The 27,862-nt window shown below is 42.9% G+C and overlaps 2 protein-coding genes across 4 annotated transcripts; one reads left to right on the top strand and one right to left on the bottom strand.

Moving 5' to 3' along the window:
- Nucleotides 1-6,980: 6,980 nt before the first annotated feature.
- CETN2 (centrin 2) lies at nt 6,981-12,417 on the bottom strand. Its single transcript, XM_081336400.1, has 5 exons — nt 12,251-12,417; nt 10,261-10,419; nt 9,966-10,094; nt 8,799-8,936; nt 6,981-8,510 (listed from the first exon to the last, which is right to left on the bottom strand). Exons 1-5 carry the CDS (start codon nt 12,251-12,253, stop codon nt 8,421-8,423), a joined length of 519 nt encoding a protein of 172 aa, XP_081192526.1. The 5' UTR covers nt 12,254-12,417; the 3' UTR covers nt 6,981-8,420.
- A 265-nt stretch (nt 12,418-12,682) lies between these two features.
- NSDHL (NAD(P) dependent 3-beta-hydroxysteroid dehydrogenase NSDHL) lies at nt 12,683-24,954 on the top strand. Of its 3 annotated transcripts, XM_081336397.1 has the most exons (9): nt 12,699-12,901; nt 15,256-15,329; nt 16,157-16,318; nt 16,817-16,963; nt 18,858-18,986; nt 19,066-19,208; nt 20,536-20,638; nt 22,922-23,287; nt 24,415-24,954. In XM_081336397.1, exons 2-8 carry the CDS (start codon nt 15,309-15,311, stop codon nt 23,252-23,254), a joined length of 1,038 nt encoding a protein of 345 aa, XP_081192523.1. In that variant the 5' UTR covers nt 12,699-12,901; nt 15,256-15,308; the 3' UTR covers nt 23,255-23,287; nt 24,415-24,954. The 3 variants fall into 3 exon arrangements, with proteins under 3 accessions (XP_081192524.1, XP_081192523.1, XP_081192522.1); XM_081336398.1 differs by lacking the exon at nt 24,415-24,954 and having other exon boundaries at nt 12,683-12,901; nt 22,922-23,452; XM_081336396.1 differs by lacking the exons at nt 12,699-12,901; nt 24,415-24,954 and adding an exon at nt 13,301-13,390 and having other exon boundaries at nt 22,922-23,452.
- Nucleotides 24,955-27,862: the final 2,908 nt, after the last annotated feature.

Below are 27,862 nucleotides of genomic sequence, written 5' to 3'. Positions count from 1 at the left end.
TCCTTAATTGAGGTATTTAGAATAGAATAGAATAGAATAGAATAGAATAGAATAGAATAGAATAGAATAGAATAGAATAGAATAGAATAGAATAGAATAGAATAGAATTTAATAGAATAGAATAGAATAGAATAGAATAGAATAGAATAGAATAGAATAGAATAGAATAGAACAGAACAGAACAGAACAGAACAGAACAGAACAGAACAGAATAGAATAGAATAGAATAGAATAGAATAGAATTAAGGGATAGAGTAGAATAGGATAGCATAGCATCGGATATAGAATAGAATAGAATAGAAAACAGGGAACAGAACAGAGAATAAGGGCTAAGGGATAATGGATAAGTTATAAGGAATAGAATAGAATAGAATAGAATAGAATAGAATAGAATAGAATAGAATAGAATAGGAATAGAATAGAATAGAATAGAATAGAATAGAATAGAATAGAATAGAATAGAATAGAATAGAATAGAATAGAATAGAATAGAATTAAGGGATAGAATAGAATAGAGTAGAATAGAATAGGATAGCATAGCATCAGATATAGAATGGAATGGAATGGAATGGAATGGAATGGAATGGAATGGAATAGAATAGAATAGAATAGAATAGAATAGAATAGAATAGAATAGAATAGAATAGAATAGAATAGAATAGAATAGAATAGTTGGAAGGGACCTTGGAGGTCTTCTAGTCCAACCCGCTGCTCAGGCAGGAAACCCTATACAATTTCAGACAAATGGCTGGCCAGTCTCTTCTTAAAAACTTCCAGTGTTGGAGCATTCACCGCTTCTGGAGGCAGGCTGTTCCACTAGTTAATTGTTCTAACTGTCAGGAAATTCCTCCTTAGTTCTAGGTTGGGTTGCTTCTCTCCTTGATTAGTTTCCAAGACAAGAAACGAAGTGTCTGTAAGAAAACAACCCAGCTTAGAGAGCGCCAAGGACTGAACAGTCCAAATCCGATCTGCAAATATTCCCTTCTATTGGTAGAAGATAAATATAAATGTTAAGGTGGAACCCTTGCTTGAGCCGTTGCCTCGGGACAATCTTGGCTAATAGACAGAAGTCTTTTGAACTGAGCCCTGTTTTATTCTGTGTTAAAAAAATTGTCATATGGTAGATATTGTACTTTTTTTTTAAAAAAGAAAAGACATTCTACTTCATTTATAAGCCAAGATGGCGCTGCTTCATGCCATCACAATCATCTCTAGGATCCGTGCCAAGGATTTTGCAGCGTGATTCTGCTGTGCTAGCATGACCTTAGTTTCCAAAATAACAAGGGTCCTTAAGAGCAAAGAAGTTCACGGGACTGAGGAGAAGGTTGCATTTTTCAAAAGCTAAATCTGAAGGATTTCTGCACAAAATAAATAAATAAAACTAGACCCAGCTTACATACCTCGTGCCCTCTCTTTCTTTCCAAGGCGCTAGGGCTTGGTTCCTTATTAATCCTGGTTCATTTCCCCCCCCCCCATAAAGCTACCTTAAAAACAGTTTATCCCAGGAAGACAGCTAACCACGTCTGTAGGAAATAAACATCTGCCTGAGCTATTTTGATTCAAACAGATTATTGAACACACTTGTCATCTAGCTGGGAAATATCTGCTACTTTTAATTTTTATGAAATGTCCGTAGAAGGTTTGATGGTTCTGTAGGAAGAGGTAATTCCCCAGCCAAATGTTTATGCATTATTAACTCATACGAATGTGTGATGCTATTGAAGACCGAAAATCTATATGGGACATCAAGTGAGGGCACCAACTTGGAACTGCTAATTCAGCATTCAAGATGCTGCCTACAAAATGATTATAGCAAACAATATCTATTTGTGTTGTTAATTAGTTACACTTGATAAGGCAGCACTAAATGGCTTTGTTGTGTTAAGATAAGGGAAAAATAAAACCTTAACAAAGCTCTTTAGTGAGATAAATTGGAGGAAGATTTGTCTCCGTTTCTAAAGCACCATCCCATTACTAAAATATATAGCTGGACTTTTTTTTTTAAGAACTTCAAGAAAAAAAAATCAGAATAGCACATCCTTGGGACATAACTCCACCTTGCTTTCTTTGAGTAAATTTGGGGAAGGAAATATTGAATTTACAGTCCTAATAAGCGTAGCAGGAACATTCTTAGCTCAATCCTTAGTATCTCCAGATGTTAACTGGAGCCAGCCAAGAGGGTCCCATAGCTGAGATGTGGGTAAACCCATGAGCATATTCAATTTTCTCCCAAAAAATCTAATGCAGTCTTTCTCGACTTTGGCAACTTTAAAATGTGTGGACTTCAACTCCCAGAATTCCTCAGCCAGGATGGTAGTTGGAAGTCCACGCGGATGCCAAGGTTGAGAAACACTGAAGGATATTGTGAAGTTAAAAGTGAAGGAATGCCATGTGGTTTATCATGCTAAACGTGAATGTGGTATGTGCAGACCATCCCTCAATTAATTATGTTTAATTGTCCACCCAGTTCTGGATTTTCTCTCCTGACAGGCTGGAAAACACTGGGCAGATATGGTCTTTCCTGCCACCGATTAATAATTGATCCTTGGTTTAACTGCAGGTGGAAAAGAATTGAAATTGGAACTTTCTAACGAGGTGTATTCTCCACCACAAAACACTCTGAACTCAGGGTCTTTTATGATCATGGCTAAAGGCTAGTAAGCTCCATCTGGTATTTGGTAATAATTATTGCTATGACAAATGTTGTTCATTCTTGTGGAGGAGTGACTAATCTGCAGAAAATGTTCTACACTGCCCAAAGATTATTGCATATTATAAATATGCTTCATTTAAAATATTATTTAGGGACCAGTTATTTTAAAATATATATATTTAATGGTAACTATGAACATTTCCTGAATCTTAAATTTCTGGTAATACATTTTTCACCTTACACTCAACCGGTAACTCCAACTTCCTTCTTTATGGATTACCCATACGGGTGATCTCACACACAGCACAGAGAGCGAATGGGAGAACATGCAAGCGCTATGAAGCCAAAGGAATCTGTATAGAATAGCGCTGGAAGGGACCTTGGAGGTCTTCTAGTCCAGCCCCCTGCTCAAGCAGGAAGAACCTATACCGTCTCAGACAGGTGAATGTCTAGTCTCTTCTTAGTTCCAGCTCAACTGTAACTTGGGACTGAAGCTGGGCAAGACAATTTAGTGAAAGTAAAGAATATAAACCACTCCATTCAGACAATATAAATCTGTTGATCAGCATTCTCTCAAGTGAAAACAATAGGGAATAACTGAGCGAAAGAAAGTGAGGCTAGCAAAAACAAACATGCCACCACTTACACAAAGAAATGCCAGTTGCTGAAAATGCAGGTAGAGTTGGGGCCAGAAGAAAGAAAGGGGTTTAAGCGTGTTATACATTCAACTTTATTATTTATTTATTTATTATATTTTTATACCGCCCTTCTCCCGAAGGACTCAGGGCGGTGTACAGGGCAATAAATATAAAAACGAAATACAAAAGTTAAAAAACAATTAAATATTATGCCCAGATTTAAAACAGTAATTAAAAGACATATTAAAGCCTTTACAACCTTACTTTGGCACACTTGTCAACAGCAGCCGTTAAGTGAAACAACGCACAAACCGGCTTACGGACAAGTGAAGTGAAGTTTCAGCTCAGCCCTCCCTAATGATGTTTGTATTTTCCAACCGGTGCAAGAATGCTTGATAAGAAATTTTTCATTTTTCAATTTCAAAAAGAAAATAGGATCGTATTCTGATTCAGGCTCTTATGATCCGTTGGCCCCCAGCTTCATTGCTATGTAAGATGATGGGAGCGATGATTTATTATTGGCTGTCATTCCTTCCGGAGAGGAACAATCTTCTTCTTCCATATTAAAGTGACTTTCAGGCAAATCGATCAACCATAGATCACCCCATAAGACTGTCTGGTGATGTTAATAAAGCATTCTGTAATAAGAACTTTTTATGAGTTGTATTTATAGACGGTGAAAAACTCTATAATCTATTTCGGTTTTAACTGATGAGTGAAAATAAAGCTTGAAGTCATTATGCCATGGAATTTTACAATGTCAGGTGTAGAACACTCCCCCCCTTTGTTTTTTAGAAATAAGAATTCATACACAACCTTGGGGTTTTATAGGAATTAAGAGTGACTTCAAAAGTCAGGTTGGGTTTACAATACACCAAACTTTAAACCCTAACCAAAAAGCAACACACTATAGAGTAATGGGTGGTATGAATCCAGCCTCAGTATATTTGGAAACCAAAAAGTAGTTTTTGTTTGGAAACTGGTAACAGCAAAGCAGGAGAAATATCTGGTTTGCTAAATATAGCAAATCCTTGCTAGATCAGTAGAGTATGGTTGTATAAAGGGAAGATCTTCAGTCTTAGGGATTTAAAATTGGATGCCTGGCTTCTGATTACGTTGAGTGATCCAGCCCATTGGGTAGGTTTATGATTTAGCATAATCTCCCAGTGAATTAATGAATTAATTAGCAATCAGGTTAAACGTGTTGTGTAAACACAGACAATCTGGGAACTCACTCAAACTAAAACATTCACACTGTGACCGAGTTATCGTCCTAACTCAGTGGCTGGATTTTGAAAATGATATGATCCCAATTGAAGGTGGCTTGCCCATAAACTGTGGATAAATAATTTTGTGCTTAGCAAGATGTTGGAATATAGTTTCTGTAATCTGAAATTAGTACTGTGCACCTGGGTGACAAGGTACAGCTTTGATGAAATTGTGGTTTATTTCTGAGCATAAATTCAACTGAACAGTTCCGACTATTCTACCTGTATTTGTGAACTAGTCTGTAATATGTATACATGTTTTTCCCAGTTTGGAAAGTTTCTTACCTATATGTGTAAATTTCCATTAGGGCAGGCTGGCGCGCTAGCTAAATTGCTTATATCAAGCCAGAAGAGCTGAGTTATTTGATGTTCTGATGATACTGAATTAAATTGCTAAAGTGTAATCTCTACCATCTGTCACTTCTCCAGATCTTTTAAGTGCCAGTGATACCTTCCTGAAAATTTCAATCACTAGAGAGGGCCTGGCTTTGGAAATTATTGATGTCCTTAATATGGTAATACGTCATGGCAACAATGACATTTTTGTATAGATCTCGGCTTGTGTGGGTATTAAAGAAAATGAAATGGGAGATAAAGCAGTCAACAAGTCTTCCTCAAATCATTCAAAAAAGTCTAAATACTTCGAAGATTAGAACACACACGTTCACAGTTCAGTCAAACAGCAAAAGACAATACGGCGGTGGGAAGTGTGAAATGTGAAGGTTAAATGGCGAATGAGATTTGCAAGATAATTTCAGAATGATTCTTGCCTATTCAGGAGGAAACCCAGCGGAGTTTGATGGTTCTCCAAGGAAAGGTGGAATAGAAGTGCAGCTTTTAACTTTGATTTCAACCTACTGATTAGTAACAGAAAAATCTAAGAAAAGGGATGCATTTATCACCACTGCTCTGTAAACAAAATACTCTTTTATCTTCCAGGTTAACTTCTGAATTACAATAACCTCTTAGCTTAAGACTGATTAGCAAGGGACGCATTCGAATTTAACACAGCTTGCTCTCAACTTATAACCATTTGAAGTTACAATGGCTCTGGAAAAAGTGACCTAAGACTGGTCCTCACACTTTAATGATCGTTACAGCATTCCCCATGGACATGTGATCAAAATTCAGATGCTTGGCAACCAACATGCATTTTCAACAGTTGCAGCACTATGGGACTGCCATTTGCAAGACTTCTCAGTTGGCTTCCAACGAGCCAAGCTGATGGAGGAAGCTGAATTGATTTAAAAAGTGAAGTCTTTTGCTTCACAACTGTGGCAAAAAAAAAAAGTTCATGTATGCGACAAACTGAACCACAAACTAAGCAGAGGATTGGATTTAGAAACGGTACATTAAAATGAGGCTGGTTCTGTCTGAACACACAGCCATTTTGTGGCCCAGCCTTTGTATTCTTCAGCATCTGCTGTTGAAGCAGCAGCTTCATTTTAGTAGAAGGGACATGTGCTCCCCCCCGCCCTCCCCATATTCTGATACCTCAAATTCCAGTGCTGAGAGATGCTGGTTATTGGAGCAAGGTAATTAAAAGGTAAAGGTTCCCCCGCACATGCGTGCTAGTCGTTTCCGACTCTAGGGGCTGGTGCTCATCTCCGTTTCAAAGCCGAAGAGCCAGCGCTTGTCCGAGGATGTCTCCGTGGTCATGTGGCCGGCATGACTAGACACCAAAGGTGCACGGAACGCTGTTACCTTCCCACCGTAGTGGTCCCTATTTTTCTACTTGCATTTTTACGTGCTTCCGAACTGCTAGGTTGGCAGAAGCTGGGACGAGTAACAGGCGCTCACTCTGTTACACGGCACTCGGGATTCGACCCACCAAACTGCCGACCTTCTGATCGACAAGCTCAGCATCCTAACCCACTGAGCCACCACGTCCCTTTTACAGAGTAATTACCTATCACTTAATAGTAAGCACTCCTTTTTTTGGAAAGAATGCAGGGTTGTTTTTTTCCCGGGATCATCAGCCTTCAGAAATTCTTCCAAGATTGAAAATATATGTTTATGCTTTAACTCTGTGGTTAGGCTGAGATCCATTGTCGAGTTACAGTCATATACACCAGGGGACAAAAATCTATAGTCTTTTATATATGGCTGAATTAAATCCCTCAATAGTAGCCATTCTGAGCAAACCCTAACCAGGGCACTTTATTCATTTGTGTAAAAACATTTCTTATCGCATCTTTTAAGTTAAAAAAAAACAGCTGTTCTGCAATAAAATGGAATTTAACCATTAAAAACTGCAGTAAGGAGCTGCCAATTTTAACAAATTCCCATTTTCTGATATTTATTTACTTAAGAATTTTATTTTATTTATTGTATTTTAAGAACTGCCCATCTCCCTTTGCTTTTGACGTTGGTTCCTGTCATGTTTGCAAGGCGTTACCAATTTTCTATACAGTAAAGTTTTCCATACAGCAAGATACGTTGGTGGAGCTGCTGATTTAAAATCTTCTGCTTTCGTTGGAAATCTGCACCCGTCCTAAAATTTGCGCAAATGCTTAAATTCTTCACACACACACCTACACCCTTAGAGGCTACATACTTACTGATGTGGTTTTAAGGTAGAAAAGAGGAAGGAAAAGTAATTGTAAGATCCTGTGCTTATTTATTCAAAAATAAGCTGTGTGCCTCCGAATGTTAACAGGTATCTAAAATCATTGCCTAAATGTTTTTTTTGTTCTTTTTTTTCAAGGAAAAATATTTCCAACAGTGCTCTCTAGTGGCACCTCTTGAGATTATAAGGCAGAAAATAAAAAGAATTGAGCGGTGATTTTACGGGAATGCCCGTCCTTATTAAATTATAAAATGGTTTGAAAAAGACACAGACACGGAGACACGTTCCTCAGAAATGGGTTGCCTTCCATCTCTCTTGCCTTGTTGAACTGCATGAAGTATAAACTTTTGGCTGAATGGCATTTCAGTGGCCCGCCCTTAATTGTTTGCAATAAAACTGTTTTAACTGAATCTTCGCACGTGGACCTGACCCTTCATGCCCGACGGATAATATTTACAGACTTGATTTCCCCCTCCTATTTTTGTTTCCACCCGGCAAAAAACTCTTTAGCGTTTTTATGCGGGGAAAACTATATAAATGAAAAATTAAAAATAGTCCTCTGCACAATAAAAAAGAAAACCCAGACAACTTTGCTGCCATAAAACTTGATCTCAGCTTTACTTTTCACAACAAACAACACAAGCCATGTTTAGAAAAAAAAAACCTTATTACAAGTTCCTTCCAATCAGTTCTGGTACAAAAGTTATATCCATTTACGTTCAGTGCTTTTTTTCTGGTGGAGAGGGGGAAAGAAAAGCTATTAAGTGCACAGTATCTTTATATCAGCATTTAGATAAGGCAGGCACTACGTCTGAATATTTACAACCAGAATCAGGCCCCTTTCGTAAATGACAAGAACAGAGAGTGAAGAATCAAATGCAGGAGCTGCAGCAGAACTATTTCCTTCCTGGAACTGTTTTCTTCTTGACTAAACACCCAAATAATAAAGTTTCCGCTTCTTTGAAACAATTATTTTAAAAGAGAAAGGTTAATTTCTCAGTATGGAAATTCAAAGTCCCGCTCTCACATGCATCCTAGGTAGAAATAACACCACTTCCTTCAAACTGTAATTTAAGCCATCAGGCCTCACATTTTCTGCTGCATACATCACCGAAGGATGGGCTGGGAGTCAGCAGGTGTGGCTGGGATCTACACAAAGAAAAAGAACTGTAAGTGGCTCACAACGTTTATGAAATTCGGGCTGCTGTTCCATCTCTTTCCAAGAGGACCTGCTGAGACTGAAGTCAGGCAACAGGAGGCAACAAATGAAGTCACGGTGTGGACCAAGTGTCTCAGTACAAGCTGGTTTTCTTCATGATCCGCAGAAACTCCTGCTCATTGACTTCCCCATCTCCGTCTCGATCGGCTTCATCAATCATCTCCTGCAGCAAAAGCAAAATAAAATAAAATAAAATAAAAATCTAGTGAGCTAAGAGCGGGTCTATGGAAACAAAAGACGGCTTCAAACGCTTGGTTCAAAGAGCTTCTTACTCGTTCCAATCATGACCTCAACATGATCAGCTTTGTCCACCGGTTGAGGTTTGATTGATCCTTTTTCCCACTCATGCATTCCCGCTTGTTCGTTTACCAGACTTCAGCTTTATTTAAAACGAGCTGAACGTCACCGTTTATACAATCGCTTCGTAAACAGGTCAACGTTAATTTCCAACCTGAAGCTCCTCGTCGGTAAGGTTCTCCCCCAGTTCTTTGGCCACGCGTTTAAGGTTTTTGAAAGAGATTTTGCCTGTGTCGTCGTCATCGAAGAGCTTAAAAGCTTTCAGAATTTCTTCTTTTGAATCTTTTTCAGCCTTCAAAAAGAAAAAAAAACCAGAGCAAGCCTTCAGACACGTTAAACAACGTGAAACAAAAACAACTGGGGTAACGCTGCAGAGAGCTATGAGCCGTGGTGGTTAGAATGCGGTAGTATTGCAGGCGGACTCTGCCCTAATGCCAGGAGTTTGATCCTGACCGGCTCAAGGTTGACTCAGAGCCTTCCATCCTTCCGAGGTCAGTAAAATGAGGACCCAGACTGTTGGGGACAATAGGCTGACTCTGTAAGCTGCTTAGAGAGGGCTATAAAGCACTAAGTGCTATTGCTATTAGGAGCCCTGGTGGTGCAGTGGCTAGAATGCAGTATTGCAGGCTAACTTTGCCCACAGTCTAGGGTTCAATCCTGATGGGGCTCTAGGTTGACTCAGCCTTCATTCCTTTTGAGGACTCAGATTGTTGGGGACAATAGGCTGACTCTGTAAGCTGCTTAGAGAGGTCTATAAAGCACTGTGGAGCGATATATAGGTCTAAGTGCTATTGCTATTAGGAGCCCTGGTGGTGCAGTGGCTAGAATGCAGTATTGCAGGCTGTTGAACTGCATGAAGTATAAACTTTTGGTTGAATGGCATTTGCCCACAGTCTAGGGTTCAATCCTGATGGGGCTCTAGGTTGACTCAGCCTTCATTCCTTTTGAGGACTCAGATTGTTGGGGCCAATATGCTGACTCTGTAAACTGCTTAGAGAGGGCTGAAAAGCACTATATAAGTCTAAGTGCTATTGCTATTTTAATCCTCAAAGAGGATTCCGCCAGAGATGGCTTTTCGTGCTTACATACAATAACATATCCTCATCATCCAATCAGAACAAGATTTCTGAAGAGCTGTTGACAGAAAAGACTTTATTTTTCATTCTTTTCCAGTCTGCCTCAAAAGTTGCATCGTTCTACCACTCCCAGTATGATATCTGGAGTTAACGATGGAACGCTACCCCGAGAAATCCCAGATGGCTTTCAACCTGAGAATTGCAGCGTAAAACCAGAGTCTGTCTCTGTGGCCAGAACAACATACCATCTTCTGGGTCATCACTCCTAGGAAGTTACTGAAGGTAATTTTTCCTGTCCCTTCCTTATCAATCTCGAGGATCATTTTCTTGATCTCGTCTTTCTTGGGCTCAAATCCAAGGGCCCTCATGGCGACCTGAAAACAAATAAAAAGAGGCCGAGATAAGATTGGACTAGAAGACCTGCCAGGTCCCTTCCGGTCCTACGATGCTCCGACTAAAATTACAGATCTCTCTGCAAGGCCCATGAATGGAGTCGGCTCTCAGGCAACGAAAGCACCTCGGTGGTATTTGGTAGCTTGCCTTCAGCTCTTTTACGTCGATGTTGCCAGTCCCATCGGTGTCAAAGAGATCAAAGGCCTCCCGAATCTCTTGCTTCTGCTCTTCGGTGAGTTCGGTTTTGGGAGCTGTCTTCTTCCTCTGAGCTGCAGCTCCAAGGGACGTTTTCTTATAGCTGGAGGCCTGAGAGCATGGATGAAAGGCAGAAGAGAATATGAAAAGATGTAACCCAGTTTTAGCTCTCTAGTGGGTTTCACTTCTGACTATTCCAGAGAGCCTGGCCCGACTTTGAAGAAGAGTTTCAAACACTGCTGCCTCTGAGGTCCCAATGGCTAAACTGCTCTTTAAAAAAAAAGGAAATAAAAACTCCAATTTTCAGAATGTGAAGAGATGCACCACACTGCAGATGTGACGCAAGTCTTGAATTATTATTTTTCGAACACATCCTAAATCAAATAGGTTTATTTATGTATTTGGTCTAGGAACACCCTGGTTTCCTTCACCCAATTCATACATATCTGGTTATAGTTGCGTAGGAGATATTCTTCTTAAAGATATTCCTTTAAAAAGCTTAACCTTATGATTAAAATGACAGTGTTCATATTGTATTTCCCAAGTTTTAAAAATATCACCAATTTTATTAGTGTTTATTCTAAGGGGAAAAAAGCATTATGGTTGCAACCTAAAATGGAAAACGTTGATGGACTGATCCTATCGTACGGAACATTTTTTTAAAAAAAAAGTCAACTTATACCAGCACTGATCTATTGGGGCTGCATTCAAGGTTGTCCTCAATCTAGTCAAAATAATCAAGATGATTAACGATGGTGCATAAAAGAGAGGGAGCTTTGATTGCAAAAGCATGGCCATCATCTTGACTTTTTTGACCATATCCCACAGACAATTGTTATTACTTGACAGTATACAGGTAGTCCTCAACTTATAGCAGTTCATTTAGTGACCGCTCGAAGTTACAACAGTACTGGAAAGTGACTTGACCATTTTCCCCCACTTAACAACCGTTGCAGCATCCACACGGTCATGTGATCAAAATTCAGACGCTTGGCAACTGGTCCACACTTATGACGGTTGCAGGGTCCCGGAGTCATGGGATCTCCTTTTGCGACCTTCCCACACGCAAAGTCAAGGGGGGGAGGCCAGAATCACTTAACCACCTTGTGTGACTAAGTTAACAACTGCAGCGATCCACTTAACAAAATGTGGCCAGAGGAGTCGCAAAATGGGGCAAAATTCATTTAACAAGTGTCTCACTTAGCAACAGAGCTTCTGGGCTGAATCGTGGTCGTAAGTTGAGGACAACCTGTACTCACATCATTCAACAGGGTTAAACAAAAAAAAAACTGCCTCCAATCAGAAAAGCGGTAAATCAAGGAAAGCAAATGGTCCGGCTACCCCCCAAGTGCTACTTTTCTATAGGTAAGATGCTCTCTTTTTTTGGTCAAGAACAGCCTCCCCAGAGATGGCAGGGTTGTGGTCGTCTCCTGGCAACGGGAACTCCTGGCCAACGTTTATTGGACTTTCCACTCTAGTCTGCCTGTCCCCCTTGGGATCACTGGGTGGTCCCCTTTCCAGCGTCCATTTACCCCGGTCTTGAGCTTACAACACGTTTCCCCACCCCCACCCCCGCCGAAACTCCGAACTGGAGTTTCAAGGCACGACTCCACCCACCACCGCGTGTCCCTCGGAGAGTTCACACGTGCACGGGAAGCGGGAAGCCCGGGCTGGGGCCGCCGAGTAGAGCAAGTGGCCGGGAAGGCGGGCGGGGAGAGGCTCCCGCCTCCCGATCCTGCAAAAGCGGCGCAAGATCCGCTTCGGATGCGCAAGAAGGCCCCAGCTGGCTCATTTGCATACATTAGCATAGGGAACGGGTGCGAATCCAGGCCGTTAACCCTGGTTTCGGCTAACTCGGGCCTCGCTTGGCTTCGCCGGCACGGCCGCCGCCTTCTGCCCACCCGCCTAACTGCCTTCCGCGGCCGCGATCCCCCCCACTGACCATCCCCCGAAGCGGCGCCGGTCCCGCCGGGAAAACAGCCAGAGCTCAACCGTCGCCCAGCAGCCGGACGCTCACGGTCGCGCCTTCCGATTGGCTCCTCTCGCTACGCGCCGACCTCGGGACAGCCGCCCTCGCTATTGGCCGGGCGGCGTGGCGCGCGCTCGGCGCGCTGGGAGGTGATTGGTGGCGACGGCGGAAGGCGGGGTGGAGCCGACTTCGGCGGGGAGAGGACCCGATTGGCCACAAAGGCGGAAGAGCCAATTGGGCCAGCCTCGCCACTCTCGGCAGATGTTCACCCTAGGGGGTGGGGTCGAAGGAGAGGGAGGAGCCGAGCGCTGCCCCAGGATTGGATTGGAGAAGCTCGGGGCTGGGCGTGGTCTGCCTGCCAAGGGCTATAAAAGCAAAGGGGCGTGGCTGTTGGGGGTGAATGGGACCCTCCCCTGAGCCTGCTGGGTGGGCTTTCTTGGGATCTCTTCTTTGGATCGCTTCTGCTTTGGATTCCTGGGCAGGGAGATCGGCGGGCGGCTTCAAATCCCTTGTCCTGGTCCTCGATTTTGGCTAGGCTGCTTTGCCTCACCGTTAAACCTGGGATATCCTTTTTTTTTTTTAAAACGAGAGGGAGGAACACCTTGGCAGCTTTGAGAAAAGCAGGTGAGGGATGACGGGGATGGAGATAAATAAATAATAGATTTTAGATTTTATTTGATTTATATACCGCCCTTTCCCGAAGGACTCAGGGCGGTTTACAGGGCATTTTAAAATCATATCAATATAAGATACAAAGTTAAAAGAGAATTAAAAGATTAAATTATCCCTGAAAATAAAAACCCCAGTTAAAAATTCTCAGCCTGGGCCAGAGAGCTCAAAGAGCCAAGTCTTCAGCCAAGTTGGAAGGGACCTTGGAGGTCATCTAGTCCAACCCCCTGCTCAGGAAGGAAACCCTATACCATTTCAGACAAATGGCTGGCCAGTCTCTTCTTAAAAGCTTCCAGTGTTGGAGCATTCACCGCTTCTGGAGGCAGGTTGTTCCACTGGTTAGTTGTTCTAACTGTCAGGAAGTTCCTCCTTAGTTCTAGGTTGCTTCTCTCCTTGATTAGTTTCCATCCGTTGCTTCTTGTCCTCCTTCAGGCGCTTTGGAAAGTAAGTTGAACTCCTCTTCTTTGTGGCAGCCCCAGTGTTGGAGCATTCACCGCTTCTGGAGGCAGGTTGTTCCACTGTTTAATTGTTCTAACTGTCAGGAAATTTCTCCTTAGTTCTAGGTTGCTTCTCTCCTTGATTAGTTTCCAGATGATGTGATGGAGATGACAAGGGATTCTTCTAGCTGTGATGTATTTTATTTATTAAATTTGTATGTTACCCACCTCTCTACTAAAGTGACTCTAAGGGATTTAACTGATAAATATTCCATTTTCTTTAAAAAGAAGCCAGTTATGGAGATGGCTTATTAGACTAGTGAATTGATAACACAGAGCATTGTTACATCTCTTTGATATTTACTAACATGTCATGTCTGGCCCTTTGTAAACTGTCCAGAGCTCCTGGCAGATGGGTGACATATAAATTTTATCATAATAATAAAGTTGGAAGGGATCTTGGAAGGTCATCTAGTCCAACCCCCTGCTCAGGCAGGAAACCATACCATTTCTTCGCTCTTTGAGCTGTTTGGTCCGGACTGTGGGGTTGTTAATTTAATTGGGTTTTAGATTTACTTTTGGGGCTTGAATTTAATTTAATTGTTTTAATTGATTTTAATTTTTGTATTTCTTGGTTTTAACTGCCCTGTAAACCGCCCTGAGTCCTACGGGAATAGGGCGGTATACAAATTCAATAAAATAAATAAATGGCTGTCCAGTCAATTGTTGTTGTTGTTGTTGTTGTTGTTGTTGTTGTTGTTGTTATTATTATTATTATTATTATTATTATTATTATTATTATTATTATTATTATGGTTGGTTGTCTATGGAGATTCTTGGTTATCCAGGTCATGGTTGTGTCAAAGGTGTTTTTTCAAAAGGCAACTTCTGAAAATGGAGCCTTGGTGGAGCAGTGGGCTAATGCCTCCTTAAGTAACACCAGCTGCCTGCAATTAGTGCAGGTTCGAGTCCCACCAGGCTCAAGGTTGACTCAGCCTTCCATCCTTCCGAGGTAGCTAAAATGACCCAGATTGTTGGGGGCAATTAAGCTGACTTTGTAATAATGCCGCTTGGGGGGCGAAAGCCCTAATAAGCAGGCATATACATAGAATGAAGGCTATTGCTAAGCACATTGATTTGTGCTTAAATTGTAAGCCGCCCTGAGTCTTCGGAGAAGGGCGGGATATAAATGGGATTAAAAAAAATAATAATAAAAGGGGAAAAAACATAGCCCAGGTACCTTTTTTTTAAAAAAAGCACCTTCGAGACAGTTATGATTGTTTGCACAGTGAGCCAGATGCTTAGACTGAATTTGGCCTGTTCACCTACCTATGGGGTCTTTTCCAAGGACCTGGGATAGGCAGCTACTGTTTGATGTGTACAAAGTATTATTTGCAGGATATAAACTGTTCTAAATAAACTTACTTTTGCAATTGTCTGTTGGGGACCTTGCCAGTGCCAGTGGTGTCCAAGTGGTGCTACAGTTGGCATTAGTAGTAGTGGGTAAATCTTCCACATTTAAACACAATATTTCTATATGGCAAGAGTAAACTGTACAGTAAACTGTTTCCTTAAATCTTTTTTTAGAATGGCTGTTTTTTTCCTTTTACAAAGGCTATTGAACAGTTTAATTTTTAATGCTCTCAGAGGGGTTGCAAAAGTAGAGTGTCTTCCCCCCCCCCCCCCAGGCAGCAATTTTATCTGCAGGACCTATGCTGAGATCAGGGTAAGGGAAACTTCAGTTGCTCATCTTAACTGATTAATAAAGAGAGAAGTAAACATTTGGCTGTTAGAAAGTTAGGTTGCAATCTAATTTTAGGGGTGGTGGAAATGGGAGGGTTCTGATTAACTTTTTCTGTCCTTTGACTACAGCAAGAAAAGAACTGGAGAATTGCCCCTCCCTTCCTGAGAAATATTTGGACAAGATGGGCACGCATTTGAGGCCGGTAAGTTAGTTTATTTCTGCAAAATACCTTTTTTGTGTGTGGGGATCTGCTTTTATTTCCATACAGGAAGCACTACTCTGATACTTGTGTTTTTCTCAGCGAATGCCACATTTTCTCTCACCTGGCTTCCAGGTGGGGTGTCAGTCTCCTGGAATCTGCTTTGTTTGGGCTAGGACCTTGAGATCCACCCCTTTCATTTGAAATAAAGAGTACAGGACAGTCCTCCTGGTTCAAAATGTTGCTGTGGAGACAACTACATATTGTCTTCTACTTAAGATAGCCTATGAATCTGCAGATTAGGTATTTTTGCACAGGTAGCTTGATTTCTTAAACAGGTAGCTTTTGTTTTCACTAGCTAACTGTGGAAAGATCCTGCAGAGCACTAAGTGATCAGCTAGTCCCTCCTGATCTAAATCCTTGGTTATGATTTCTGGGATTTTATTTGGAAGCCAATAATCTTGGTTGACTCAGCCTTCCATCCTTCCGAGGTAGGTAAAATGAGGACCCAGATTGTTGGGGGCAATAAGCTGACTTTGTAATAATGCTGCTTGGGGGGGCAAAAGCCCTAATAAGCAGGCATATACATAGAATGAAGGCTATTGCTAAGCACATTGATTTGTGCTTCTTAGATTGTAAGCCGCCCTGAGTCTTCGGAGAAGGGCGGGATATAAATGGGATTAAAATAAAAAAATAAATAAATCTGAGCTAGCCCTGCAACACCAACTCTTTGCTTCTCAGCTTTGCTCTCTGAGAAGGAAAATTGCATTTCTCCCTCACTGTGTTTGCAAAAACACTGATTGTGATCCCTTTGCATCTGCTTCTTGCAGGCTAGTAAAAAATGCACTGTGATTGGTGGCTCAGGATTTCTCGGTCAACATCTGGTAGAGCAGTTGGTGGAAAAAGGCTACTCGGTCAATGTATTTGACATTCGCAAAGGCTTTGATAACAGCAAGGTGCAGTTCTACCTGGGCAATCTCTGCAAGAAAGAGGTAAGGAACAAACTAAGGTAGATTGACGTGGCTCAGGTGTAAGGCCAACATGAAGTCTGTTGATCTTCAGCTGGAGTTGATGAAGGCCGTTTAGGAGTACCAATGGGAATTCTGGGAATTTCCACCCTGTATATTGGGGAATGTTGCAAAGATAGGAGAGCCTGCTGTAATTGTGCATACTAGTTTGACAAACGTTTCCTACATCTCATGTGCTAATTGCTTCCAACATTTCTCATTTCTGCTGTAAGATACTTTAAAGATCTAAGAGTCTCTGAATAATTGAAATTTCCTCTTTAGCTCCAATCTTAGAGGTTCCTCTAAAGTGGCATCTTTCAGCCGGATAGCCCTTAGACTCAATTCCAGATTCTTCAACATTCTTGCTTCTAACTCTCTGGAGGTCTTCAAGTAGAAATTGCACAGGCATCAAACGGAGATGGCCTCACTCAGAGGATTGATGCAACTCGCCAGTTCTGTGACTGTATTTCTTCTCCATTGCAGGATCTGCTCCCAGCTCTACAAGGTGTGACCGTGGTGTTTCATTGTGCCTCACCTGCCCCTTCTAGCAACAATAAAGAGCTTTTTTACAGAGTCAATTATTTGGGGACCAAGACGGTCATTGAGGCTTGTAAAGAAGCTGGTGTCCAAGTAAGATTTGAACAAGAATTTTAAAATGTTAACCCAGACGAGAAGTATCTGCCTGCTGCTTCCAACTTGGAAGCTTTAGCAGTCTAGAATGGGGCTTTTCGAAGTGAGTTCTCAAGGGTTTCTGGAGGACTCGAACAGGTCTCAGAGGAGGCCTAAGACAGAAAAGAAATTCACTGCAATTGTGGTTGTTATTCAATTTTTTTTGTTAATCCCACCACCATTTTTACCGGTATGGATAATTCAAGGTGGTGAACATACCCAATGCTCCTGCCTTTTATTTTCCTCGCAACAGCCCCATGAGATCAGTTGGGCTAAAACTAGAACTCGCTGGCTCCTGGTTGCTAGGCCAGCACCTTAGAACTAAGCTCCCTCGCCCCCCCACCACCCCCGAGTCTTTATGGAGAGTTTTCTTCTAATCCCTTGAGTTGTTTTTTCCTTAGTCACCGATGCAATGAAAAGGGTGAGCGTCACCTGCTATTTAGAAGGAATCTGTCTTCAGTTACTATATAGAATAGAGCTGGAAGGGACCTTGGAGGTCTTCTAGTCCAGCCCCCCACTTTAGCAGGAGACCCTATACCATTCCAGACAAGTGACTGTCTAGCTCGGGGCTTTTCAACCTTTTCACCCATTGTACCACTTTTAGGATATGACAACATCCGACTACCACCAGTTGCCTAGCAAGGTGTCAAAAACGTGATGACCAAAAAAAAAAGGAAAAAAGTGATGAAGTACAGGTAGTCCTCGCCTTACAACAGATCACTTAGTGACTGTTCAAAGTTACAATGGCACTGAAAAAAGTGCCCCCCAAGCCACAGCCGAGCAAGACACCTGCCTGCCCTCCTGGCGGTGCTCTTTCTCCTGTCTGAGGTTTTCATTGTTGTGAGCATTTCTGTTGAGGATTGGCAGTGTGTGTGTGTGGGGGGGTGTTTGGTTTTTATTCCCCCCCCCCGGCTGGGTGGTTGCAGCAGGTTTTGGTCACTTCACATGACCCTGGGACACTGTGACCATCATAAATATGAATCAGTTGCCTAGCATCTGAATGTAAGTCACAAGACCCTGGAGATGCTGCAACATTCCAGCTGATCGGCGCTTCTTCTGGGCTCAGAAGTGCCAGGATCAGTGCTGAGCTCCAGCTGGAGCCTGGCGCTGATCCTGGCACTTCCACTGAGCCCCGACTGCCCTGCAGCTCCAGCCGTCTGTCATTCAGGCTTGTGCAGTGCTGCCATTCCCCTCCCCCACTACCACTTTTCTAGGATGGTCGCGTACCACCTGCCAGGTGCCAATGTACCACAGGTGGTACCCGTACCACTGGTTGAAAAGCCCTGTTTTGGAGAATTAACATGACCCCGCTCTTCTTGGTGGCAGCCTCTCAAATACTGGAAGACTGCTATCATGTCTCCCCAACTTCTTTTTTTCTTTAGACTAGCTAAACCCAAGTCCTGCAGCCGTTCTTCATACGTTTTAGTCTCCAGGCCTTTGCTCTTCTCTGAATTTTTTCCAAACTCTTAACATCTTTTTTGTGATATGATGACCAAAATTGGCTGCAGTATTCCGGGTGTGGTCTTACTAGGGCTTTATAAAGCGGTACTAATACCTTGCGTGATCTTGATTCTATGCCTCTTGTTTATACAACCCAAGATTATGTTAGCTTTTGGTGGAATGCAGTATTAGAAGACAGCTTCAACCTTCATCAAAGCCCTCCTGGTAGACTTTTCAGAAGTAGCTGTTTATATTCCAAATATAAATCCAAATAAATAAATATTCAAGAACTACTTGTACAGATAGAGATGAAGGCCAGCTATTCACTTGGATCCAGCAAGGATCTTGCATTGCTCTAACTTGATCTGGCAGTCAGTGTGTTTCAATAACTCCCCGGATGTTTTTCCTTTGGCAGAAACTGGTGTTGACCAGCAGTGCCAGCGTTGTCTTTGAAGGTACGGACATCAAGAATGGAACGGAAGATCTCCCTTATGCCAAGAAACCCATTGATTACTATACAGAAACAAAGATTCTGCAGGAGAAGGTCTGGATCTTTTGTGGTTAATGATGCTTCGTTTTGCTCTTGGTGGATCTACACAGGCTTTTTCTTTCCTTACGTTTAGGAGGTGCTAAAAGCCAGTGACCCGGAGAAGAATTTCTTCACCACCGCTATCCGTCCACATGGCATATTTGGACCTCGGGACCCTCAGCTGGTTCCGGTTCTCATCCAGGCAGCCAAGAGTGGCAAGATGAAAGTCATCATTGGGTAAATCAAGTTGCATCTACAATCTTCCTCGTGTTCTTTCAGCTTCTTTTTCTTCTGGAGATATTTCATGACCAAGCTAGGTAACCTCGTCAGTGCATAAGGAAGCGAACAGCCTTAAACCTATTCTTCCTCTTCAACACATACTTATTAACCAACACCCCAGATAGGCAGGAACCCATGTCTGATCAACAGAAATCAAGGCTGGTATAAAAACCCAGCAAATTGCATAAGTCGGGAGTCTCCAAACTTGGGAACTTCAAGATTTGTGGATTTCAACTCCTAGGATTCCCCTGCCAGCATGGCTGGCTGGGGAATTACGAGGATTGAAGTCCATAAGTCCTAAACTTAGGCCGTGCTTGGAGAACTCTGGCATAATCCTGCACATACGATGCACCGTGGCTGTTAATGGAGCATCTGCTTGACAGAAAAGCAAGCACCGCAAAGTTCAACCCTGAGCTACTTGTAATTTTCACTAGTGCAAGTTGATTCTGTTTGTGGTTCTTGCAACATTTGCTCATCGGGAAAGCGCACCTGAATCCAGAAATAATTGCCTTTGCTTTGAAATACTTTGCCTTATGTATTGCACAAGGAATGTTTTGGCTACAGCTTGCGCCTCTGAAGTCTTTCCCAACTGAAACAATACATGGCCAATGACTCATTTATTCTTAGTTGCTTTCTATTTTGCTGTGGTGGCTTTTAACAAGTTTTTTTTTAAATTATCCTTAATTTTCTACCCCTCTGTTTAGGGATAAGATTATTGCCAATAGTTTTCATCATTTTATGGCGTAAGGTTTGGTGATTTGTTATGACTCGCTCGTCACAATGCTGTTACTGTTATTCGCTTAATTGTGTTCTTTATCCCATACTCAGAAACTGCTCTCTTAAAAAGTATCCTTTTTTAAAAAAAAATGATAGTGTCCGAGTTGTCAGCTTACGAAATAAGGGAAAAGGAATGAAGGAAAATGCAAACCAAAGAAACAGAAGTGTGAAACAAAGAAAGACAATTCCCCTAGAGCTAAAAGAATCTCATCTCCCATTTAAAGCAGGAAAATTAAGAAGTCCCTTTTCTCTAAAACCATGCAGAGCAAAAAAAAAAGCTTGCTTCTCTCATTAAACTCACTAATGATCTCGCTTCTGTTCTCTCACAATCCCTGTAGAACTTGTAGATCGTTTAATAGATGGGTTTAATACTGCCTAAAGCATCAATGAGTTATTTGTTAATGGCGCTTATGCAAGTAATGTTGCATCCAGATTGGATCCCCCCCCCTCCGTGTTTTATAGTTTGGCTCACGCATTTTATTGTTGGTTGGACTCTTTTTCTGCACAGCAACGGGAAGAATTTGGTGGATTTTACCTATGTGGAAAATGTGGTCCATGGGCACATCCTGGCAGCAGAGCAGCTTCAAAAGGATTCTCCGCTGTGTGGAAAGGTAAGGCCACCCCATCGTTGCCTTGAAGCTTAGACTTTGAGCAAGCAGCTTGGTGTTTTTTTTTTTAAACTCAAGGACCCCTCTTTCAAAAACGAAACAAGGAGAAGGGCAAAAGGAGCGGAGGAAAATGTAAACCAAAGAAATGGAAGTGTGAACAAACAAAGAAAATTCTCCTAGAGCAGGGGTAGGCAACCTTGGCTCTTTTATGACTCGTGGACTTCAACTCCCAGAGTTGAAGTCCACGAGTCATAAAAGAGCCAAGGTTGCCTACCCCTGTTCTAGAGCTAAAAGAATCTCATCTCCCACAAAGCCCTGTGAGGCTTTAAAACTTCTTAAAAATGCAAAAAAAAAAAGGGGGGGGAGGGCGGGAGTGAGACTTTGGCTGCGCTCACTCTGGGAACTTTAGAAGACAGATGTGGTTGGGCTGCGCAGATAGTCCTGAGATTATGACCGCAGTTGAAATGTTCGGTTCCTAAGCAAGACTCTTCAGTGACTCGTCCCCAATTTTATCATCTTTTCTTTGCCCTGGTCAATGAAAAAACAAATGGCCGAAATTCCTTCATGCAGACGTTAAGTGAATCCAGTTTCCTCCATTGACTGCTTGTCAAAAGATCGCTGGGAAAGTCAGAAATGGTGATCACATGACCCCTAGATGCTCTTAACCGACATAAATATATTTTCCTTGCCGAGTGCCTGAAGGTTGATCGTGTGACCCTAGGGATGCTACGGCCATCGCTAAATGGAAGGACTGGTTGTAGGCCACGTTTTCCCGTGCTGTTGTAAACTTCGAACGGTTGTTAAAAGAAATACCTGTGTGCGTTTCTGAAATTCTACTTTTTTTTATTCTTTCAACTTCTGAACAATAATTTGTCGATCACTTCATTCGCTCTGGTCCTTTTCTTGAAAATCATCAGAGAATTTCATGAAAATAAGCTACGTCTGCGAAGCCAAAAAAACATCTCGTAAGAAAGCAGTAGGAGCCATTTCTTCACGGATGCCAAAAAAAATAATAAATCAAAATGGGACGTAACCCTGTGGTGATCCGGAGTTTGTCTTGCAGGAAAGTTTTCCCAGTCATAAAAAAATAGTTAAAAATACTGCCTGAAGCATCGTGAAAGATTGAAACTTCATGCGCTCCTTCACTTCTCCTGCGATGTTTCAGAGTTTCCTCTTAAGACAAAGGCTAAAGACCTTTATTTTTATTTTTATTTTTTAATTCCATTTATATCCCGCCCTTCTCCGAAGACTCAGGGCGGCTTACAAGCTTAGCAGTAGCCTTCATTCTTTGTATATGCCTGCTTGTTAGGGCTTTCACACACACCCCCCAAGCGGCATTATTACAAAGTCAGCTTAATTGCCCCCAGCAATCTGGGTCCTCATTTTACCTACCTCGGAAGGATGGAAGGCTGAGTCAACCTTGAGCCTGGTGGGACTCGAACCTGCACTAATTGCAGGCAGCTGGTGTTACTTAAGGAGGCGTTAGCCCACTGCTCCACCAAGGCTCTTATGAAGTTTTCTAGCCAGATGTACCTCTGAGAGGAAATTCTGCACGTTCTTACCAAGTGCGGCTTTGACCTTGCCCAGGGGTAGGCAAGCTCAGCTCTTTTAGGACTCGTGGACTTCAACTCCCAGAATTCCTGAGCCAGCCATGCTGAGGAGAAAGGGAGAAGTTTCCAAGCAGAGCCATGCTGGCTCAGGAATTCTGGGAGTTGAAGTCCACGAGTCCTAAAAGAGCCGAGCTTGCCTACCCCTGACCTTGCCAAACAGAAAAGGCTAAAATAATTGGGCTGAATGTTTGTCATTGTGAGGGATGAAGCTGCCCTTAACGTTCTTAGCGTAACAAGGACCAACAGCAGGAAGCCTTCCAGGTTATCTTTGATGTCTCTCGCAAGACCATCTCCACGTTTCCGCAAGTGAGCCTTAGTGCGGCTCAATCCCATCAGGATAAAGTTGAATTGCTTAGATTTTTGTGTCGTTGATTGAAGAAAGTTTGCCTGTCCCTGGTCTAAGGCAGAAGGCCCAACGGGACGTAGCACTTAAGTGCTAAGCTTAGAAGAGGTCCGTAGTTGGCCCCACCTCCCTCGGGGGGAAGCGCTGGGTGAGAAAATTGGAGGAGAGACTTCTGTGGGCGCCTCCTTTAGCTCCTAAAGGAAAGCTGAGATGTAGGTCAAAGATGTAATTACCTTGTACGGATTGTCTGATCTTCTCCCTGATGTGGCTGGGCGTGTTTGGGGTGTGATTAGTTGATTTAACTCCCATCCTTCTCCTGGTTTTGTCTTGCAGGCTTTTCACATCACAAACGATGAGCCCATTCCCTTTTGGGAATTTTTGTCTCGCATCCTCACTGGCCTGCACTATGATCCTCCCAGATACCACATCCCTTACTGGCTAGCCTATTATTTAGCCCTTCTCTTCTCCCTGCTTCTGCTGCTGTTGAGTCCCCTGGTTACCGTTCACCCCACCTTCACTCCCATGAGGGTTGCCCTCGCTGGGACTTTCCATTACTACAGCTGTGAGCGGGCCAAACGGGACATGGGCTACAAGCCGGTGGTTCGCCTGGATGAAGCCATCGCAAGGACCATCCAGAGTTATTCTCATCTCCACAGGACCACGTGATGGTCTGAACTCCGACCAAACCATGGATTCTGTGTAGGTTCCCTGATTGGTCTTTCCCTTCAGTCTTATCTGCCATGGGGGAAAAGTCCCACTTTGGAACGACGTCTGAGGTTGAAATACTTCAATGTCTCCAGAGTATCTGCTGGCCCAGGATGATCCATTTTTGGACAGGGTGCATCTTTTGATAAAAAAACCTTTTGTAAAGGTGCATTGGTTTTGTGGGATTTCTGCTTGATCTACTACCTTCCTTTTCAACGTTGTCGCTTTGGGGACATAGATTTTCGGGTTTAAGGGTGAGAGGTGGGAACTATCTTGCTTTGGGTTTTGCCATTGCAAAAGGAGGAAACAGGTGCTTGGGCTGAGGAGAAACGGAAATGTCTGGTCCAAGGATGTCCAGTACTTGGCAACCTTAAGACTTGTGGACTTCAACTTCCAGAATTCCCCAACCAACATGGCTTGCTGGAGAATTCCGGGAGTTAGTCCACAGGTCTTTAAAATTGCCAAGGTGGGACAACCATGTTCTAGACTTTGTCCAGAGCCTGCTATTTTTTGAAGCTTGTTGGATTCTTGGTATTCTTTGGGCTTGCTTCTCTTCTTACAGATATTTCATTATTTTTCATCTGGTGCTGGTTGGCTATGAGCAACCTGACCTAAACACATCCTTTCTTATCTCATACCTATTAATCAACACCCAGATAAATAGGAGACATCAAAGAACTTTAAAAATCCCACCCAGTCAAGATAGGATCATCCATCACAAATAAACAGCCAGCAAACACTGCCAACCACCTCCGTGCACTGATGACGCTACCTAGCTTAGTAATGAAACATCTGCAGAAGAGAAAGTCAGAAAACACCCAGAAGTCCACAATTCAACCTTTAACCCCATATATATATTCTGCATTATGAAATGTACAGTAGATTCTGTAAGTTGAGTCATGACAACTGGATTGATAACTCATGACTCAGTTTTCAGGCAATTTTACCTGGATAACTCAGAATCTTCACTGATGTACAGTGAGGGGTTTCTGATGAAATCTACTTGCTAATTTGTGGGGGGGGGAGGAGCTTATCCTTATAATAAGATGGGGGGGGACTTTTTAGTTTTGTTATCAACTAAAATATTTTTTATACTATCTCAAATCACATAAATCACATAGGTACGGATTAAGATGTGAGTATGAAGAGTATTTCTGCTCCTTGTGACTGGTGCAGTTGCTGGAAGTTACCAAACCTGAAGACGTATCTCCCCAGCTTGAGTGTTCCAATATTTGAAAGGCTGCCACAAAGAAGAAGCAGTCACCCTATTTTCCAAAGCACCAGAAGGCAAAACAAGAAGCAATAGATGGAAACTAGCTGAGGAGAGAAACAAATCTAGAACTAAGGAGAAATTTCCTGACAGAACAATAAACCAGTGGAACAGCTTGCCTTCAGAAGTCATGGGTGCTCCATCACTGGAGGCTTTTAAGAAGAGACTGGATAGGCATTTGTCTGAAATGGCATAGGGTCTCTTGCTTGAGCAGGGGGTTGGACTAGAAGATCTCCCAGGTCCATTCCATCTCTGTTATTCTCTTATCCCTCCAAGCTTCGAAGGTCCACGCTTAAGCTGATAACTGGAGTCTACTGGAGCTGGCAACCAACAAGTCTAAATAAAGCTAGAACTGGTCAAAGGAGAGCCAAAATGGGACGAGAGGGGTGATGTGATGCGTAGAATTCCTTTCCGCCTTCTCTAATGACTCACAACCCTTGCAATGCACGCTTGTTGGCACACCCTTATGCAGAAAGGGTTCAGATGAGGCTTGGCTTTTGTTTTGAAGAATGTGTAATATCTCTGTGTTGGTGGGAAATGTCCCTCGGTGTTGCTAAACGTCTGAAAAAGGCAAGGGACAAGATTCCACCGTTGCAGAGATCTGCAGTAAGCAGATCCAGTCCTCTCAAGTGGGATACCATGATCTGAGTGGGTAGGAGGCAGTAAAAGGGTACTCAAGGTTATATGTAGAAGGAACGAGTCATGCAGTGCTGATGTTGTCCCTCTGTCTACTATGACTGTACATTTCAGAAGGCAATTATATGCAGCAGTCCTTGACTTGCAAACTTTAGTGAGCGTTTGAAGTTGCGACACCACAGAAAAAAGCGACTTATGACCCATTTTTCACCCAACTGTTGCAGCATCCCCTTGGTCACGTGATCAAATTTTAGATACTTGGCAACTGACTCATATTTATGACGGTTGCAGTGCCCCTGGTCATGTGATCACCTGACCAGGCAAAGTCAATGGGGAAGCCAGACGCACTTAACAACCAGTGACTTAACAACTGCAGTGATTTGCTTAAAACAACTCTGGTGCAAGGAAGGTCGTAAAGCAGGGCAAAGCTCAGCTGTCTCACTTAGCAACAGAAATGTTGGGCTAAATTGCGATCGTAAGTTGAGGACTGCCTGCACGAGATTGTATCCTGTTCCTATGCTGCCATCTGTAAGTGCCTATCAGCGAACCCCTTCAGGTTGATTTGGCTAAGCTCAGAAGCTAAGCAGAGTGAGACCACATTAAAACTTGAGTGGGAGACCAGAAAGGTATTCCAGAACAGTAAGCACGACTTGGAATTATGAGCAAGAAAAGCAATTTGAGTTGTTTTGGAAGGGCAAGCGTGGAAAACCCCTTCCAACTTTCCATAGCAAAGAATATTGGCAGCTCAGGTTGAACTATAAAGTTTGAGCACGCACACTTCCTTGTTGTTGGAATAGAAAACTCTGTGGACGTATCTCGATGGACCAAAGGCTGGAAGAAACGTTCCTTCTTGTGGGTGGGTCCACATAGTCACTAGAAGTCAAGCTCAATATGGGGGCTTCATTTGAGAGGTTTTAGAAGCTGTACTTTAGTGCCAGGCTGGAGAAATATTCGGATAGCGCTCATTCAGTTTGAGAAAAGAAAATTTGCTTTTGAAAATCCGTTAAAAAAAAGAAGAAGAAATTCTTGAGTATGGTGCATGAATGCTTATTTATTTTATCAATTTATATACGTGCCCATCCCACAATTGTGACTCGGGAGTAAACATAGTATTAAAACCAATACAAGTAACAATTGTTTTATAGAGCCAGTACGGTGTAGCAGTTAAGGTGCTGGTTTAGAAAGCCGGAGACAGTGAGTTCTAGTCCCGCCTGAGACATGAAAGTCAGCTGAGTGACTTTGGGCTAATCCCTCTCTCTTTCTCAGTCCAACTCACCTCACAAGGTTGTTGTGGGGAAAACAGGAGGAGGAGGAGGAGGAGGGAATACTATGTATGTTCACCATCTTTAGTTACTTCTAAAGCAAGATAAACATGTAATAAATAAAAATAACCTAATGACACCTGAGGATGATCTGAGCCAATAAGGTAAACACAGGTTGTACTGAGAGAGAATCTCATTGATGGGGGGTTCACCCAACCTGCTCTCCATACTTGAGGAATATCCAAATCTTCAAGGAATTATGAGATACCAGCAAGAAGGTCAACCAACATTTGCAGATACGGTGTTCCAAATGGTCAATGGCGGGACAGAGAAAGGCTATTTCTTAAGTGAGGCCAGGGTGGCCTTCTTTCATCAGTGGGATCAGGAGCACGTCCATTTTGCTGGATCTAGTAGGATGAGCAAGCAGAGATTAACCTGGTGGAAGCCATGAAGGGCTGCGTAGGTGGTAACCAGCATCCTGTGTCGCTGGTGCTGGTTGCCACGGACAAGAGTGGTATTAAGGCCAGGTCAACCAAGGAATGTATGAAAACCTCCCATCTTTCTTTGCACAACCATCTCTCTAGCCCGCAGCTTCACTGACTTTTTGTGTTTCCCATAACCGTCAAGACATCAAGAGGGCCGCTTCTTTTAAGGAAACGTTTTCAGTAGCTAAGCTGTAGGCATCATCAAGGGGCATGCGGTGGCTCAGTGGGTTAGGACGCTGAGCTTGTCGATCAAATGGCAGTTTGGCGGGTCGAATCCCGAGTGACGCGTAGCAGAGTGAGCGCCTGTTACTCGTCCCAGCTTCTGCCAACCTAGCAGTTCGAAAGCACATAAAAATGCAAGTAGAAAAATAGGGACCACCACGGTGGGAAGGTAACAGCGTTCCGTGCGCCTTTGGCATCTAGTCATGCCGGCCACATGACCACGGAGACGTCCTCGGACAAGCGCTGGGTCTTCGGCTTTGAAACGGAGATGAGCACCGGCCCCTAGAGTCGGAAACGACTAGCATGCATGTGCGGGGGAACCTTTACCTTTACCATTTCCCCTGGAGAAATGCAGAGAAGTCCTCCACCTGTTTTTTTTTCCCCACCCAGAAATGGGATGGAGAATTGTGAGCAATTCTGCTGTGGCCAATGCATTCCTTAGATAATGTATGCATATTATTCTTTTTTAATGTCTAATGCATTCCATGTGCGTAGTCTTAATAATTCTTAAGGCGAACAAACAAGACAGGTCAGGGCTACCTGCACTGTATATGATTGGCAAAAGTTGGCCCCAGGCGAGCCATCTTGGCACCGTGATGCTTCCTTGAGTTCATAATGGAGTCAAAGGGAGCCTTCTTATTTCGTCATATCTCCATTTCTTTACTCGTTCTTTTAAAATGTATTCGCAATTCTT

This window comes from Vipera berus (genome assembly GCF_964194415.1).
Source record: "Vipera berus genome assembly, chromosome: 11".
In the NCBI taxonomy this organism is placed as follows: domain Eukaryota; kingdom Metazoa; phylum Chordata; class Lepidosauria; order Squamata; family Viperidae; genus Vipera; species Vipera berus.
This window is presented reverse-complemented; position numbering and strand designations above follow the sequence as displayed.

Excerpts from the sequence above, each read along its gene's own strand:
- CETN2 (XM_081336400.1), bottom strand. Across the intron at positions 10,095-10,260 it reads TCGACGTAAAAGAGCTGAAG|GTCGCCATGAGGGCCCTTGG; the intron begins GCAAGCTACCAA and ends ATTTGTTTTCAG. Across the intron at positions 8,511-8,798 it reads TTACCGACGAGGAGCTTCAG|GAGATGATTGATGAAGCCGA; the intron begins GTTGGAAATTAA and ends CTTTTGCTGCAG.
- NSDHL (XM_081336397.1), top strand. The coding sequence starts at position 15,309 with ATGGGCACGCATTTGAGGCCG. Across the intron at positions 16,319-16,816 it reads GCAATCTCTGCAAGAAAGAG|GATCTGCTCCCAGCTCTACA; the intron begins GTAAGGAACAAA and ends TCTCCATTGCAG. Across the intron at positions 19,209-20,535 it reads AAGATGAAAGTCATCATTGG|CAACGGGAAGAATTTGGTGG; the intron begins GTAAATCAAGTT and ends TTTTCTGCACAG.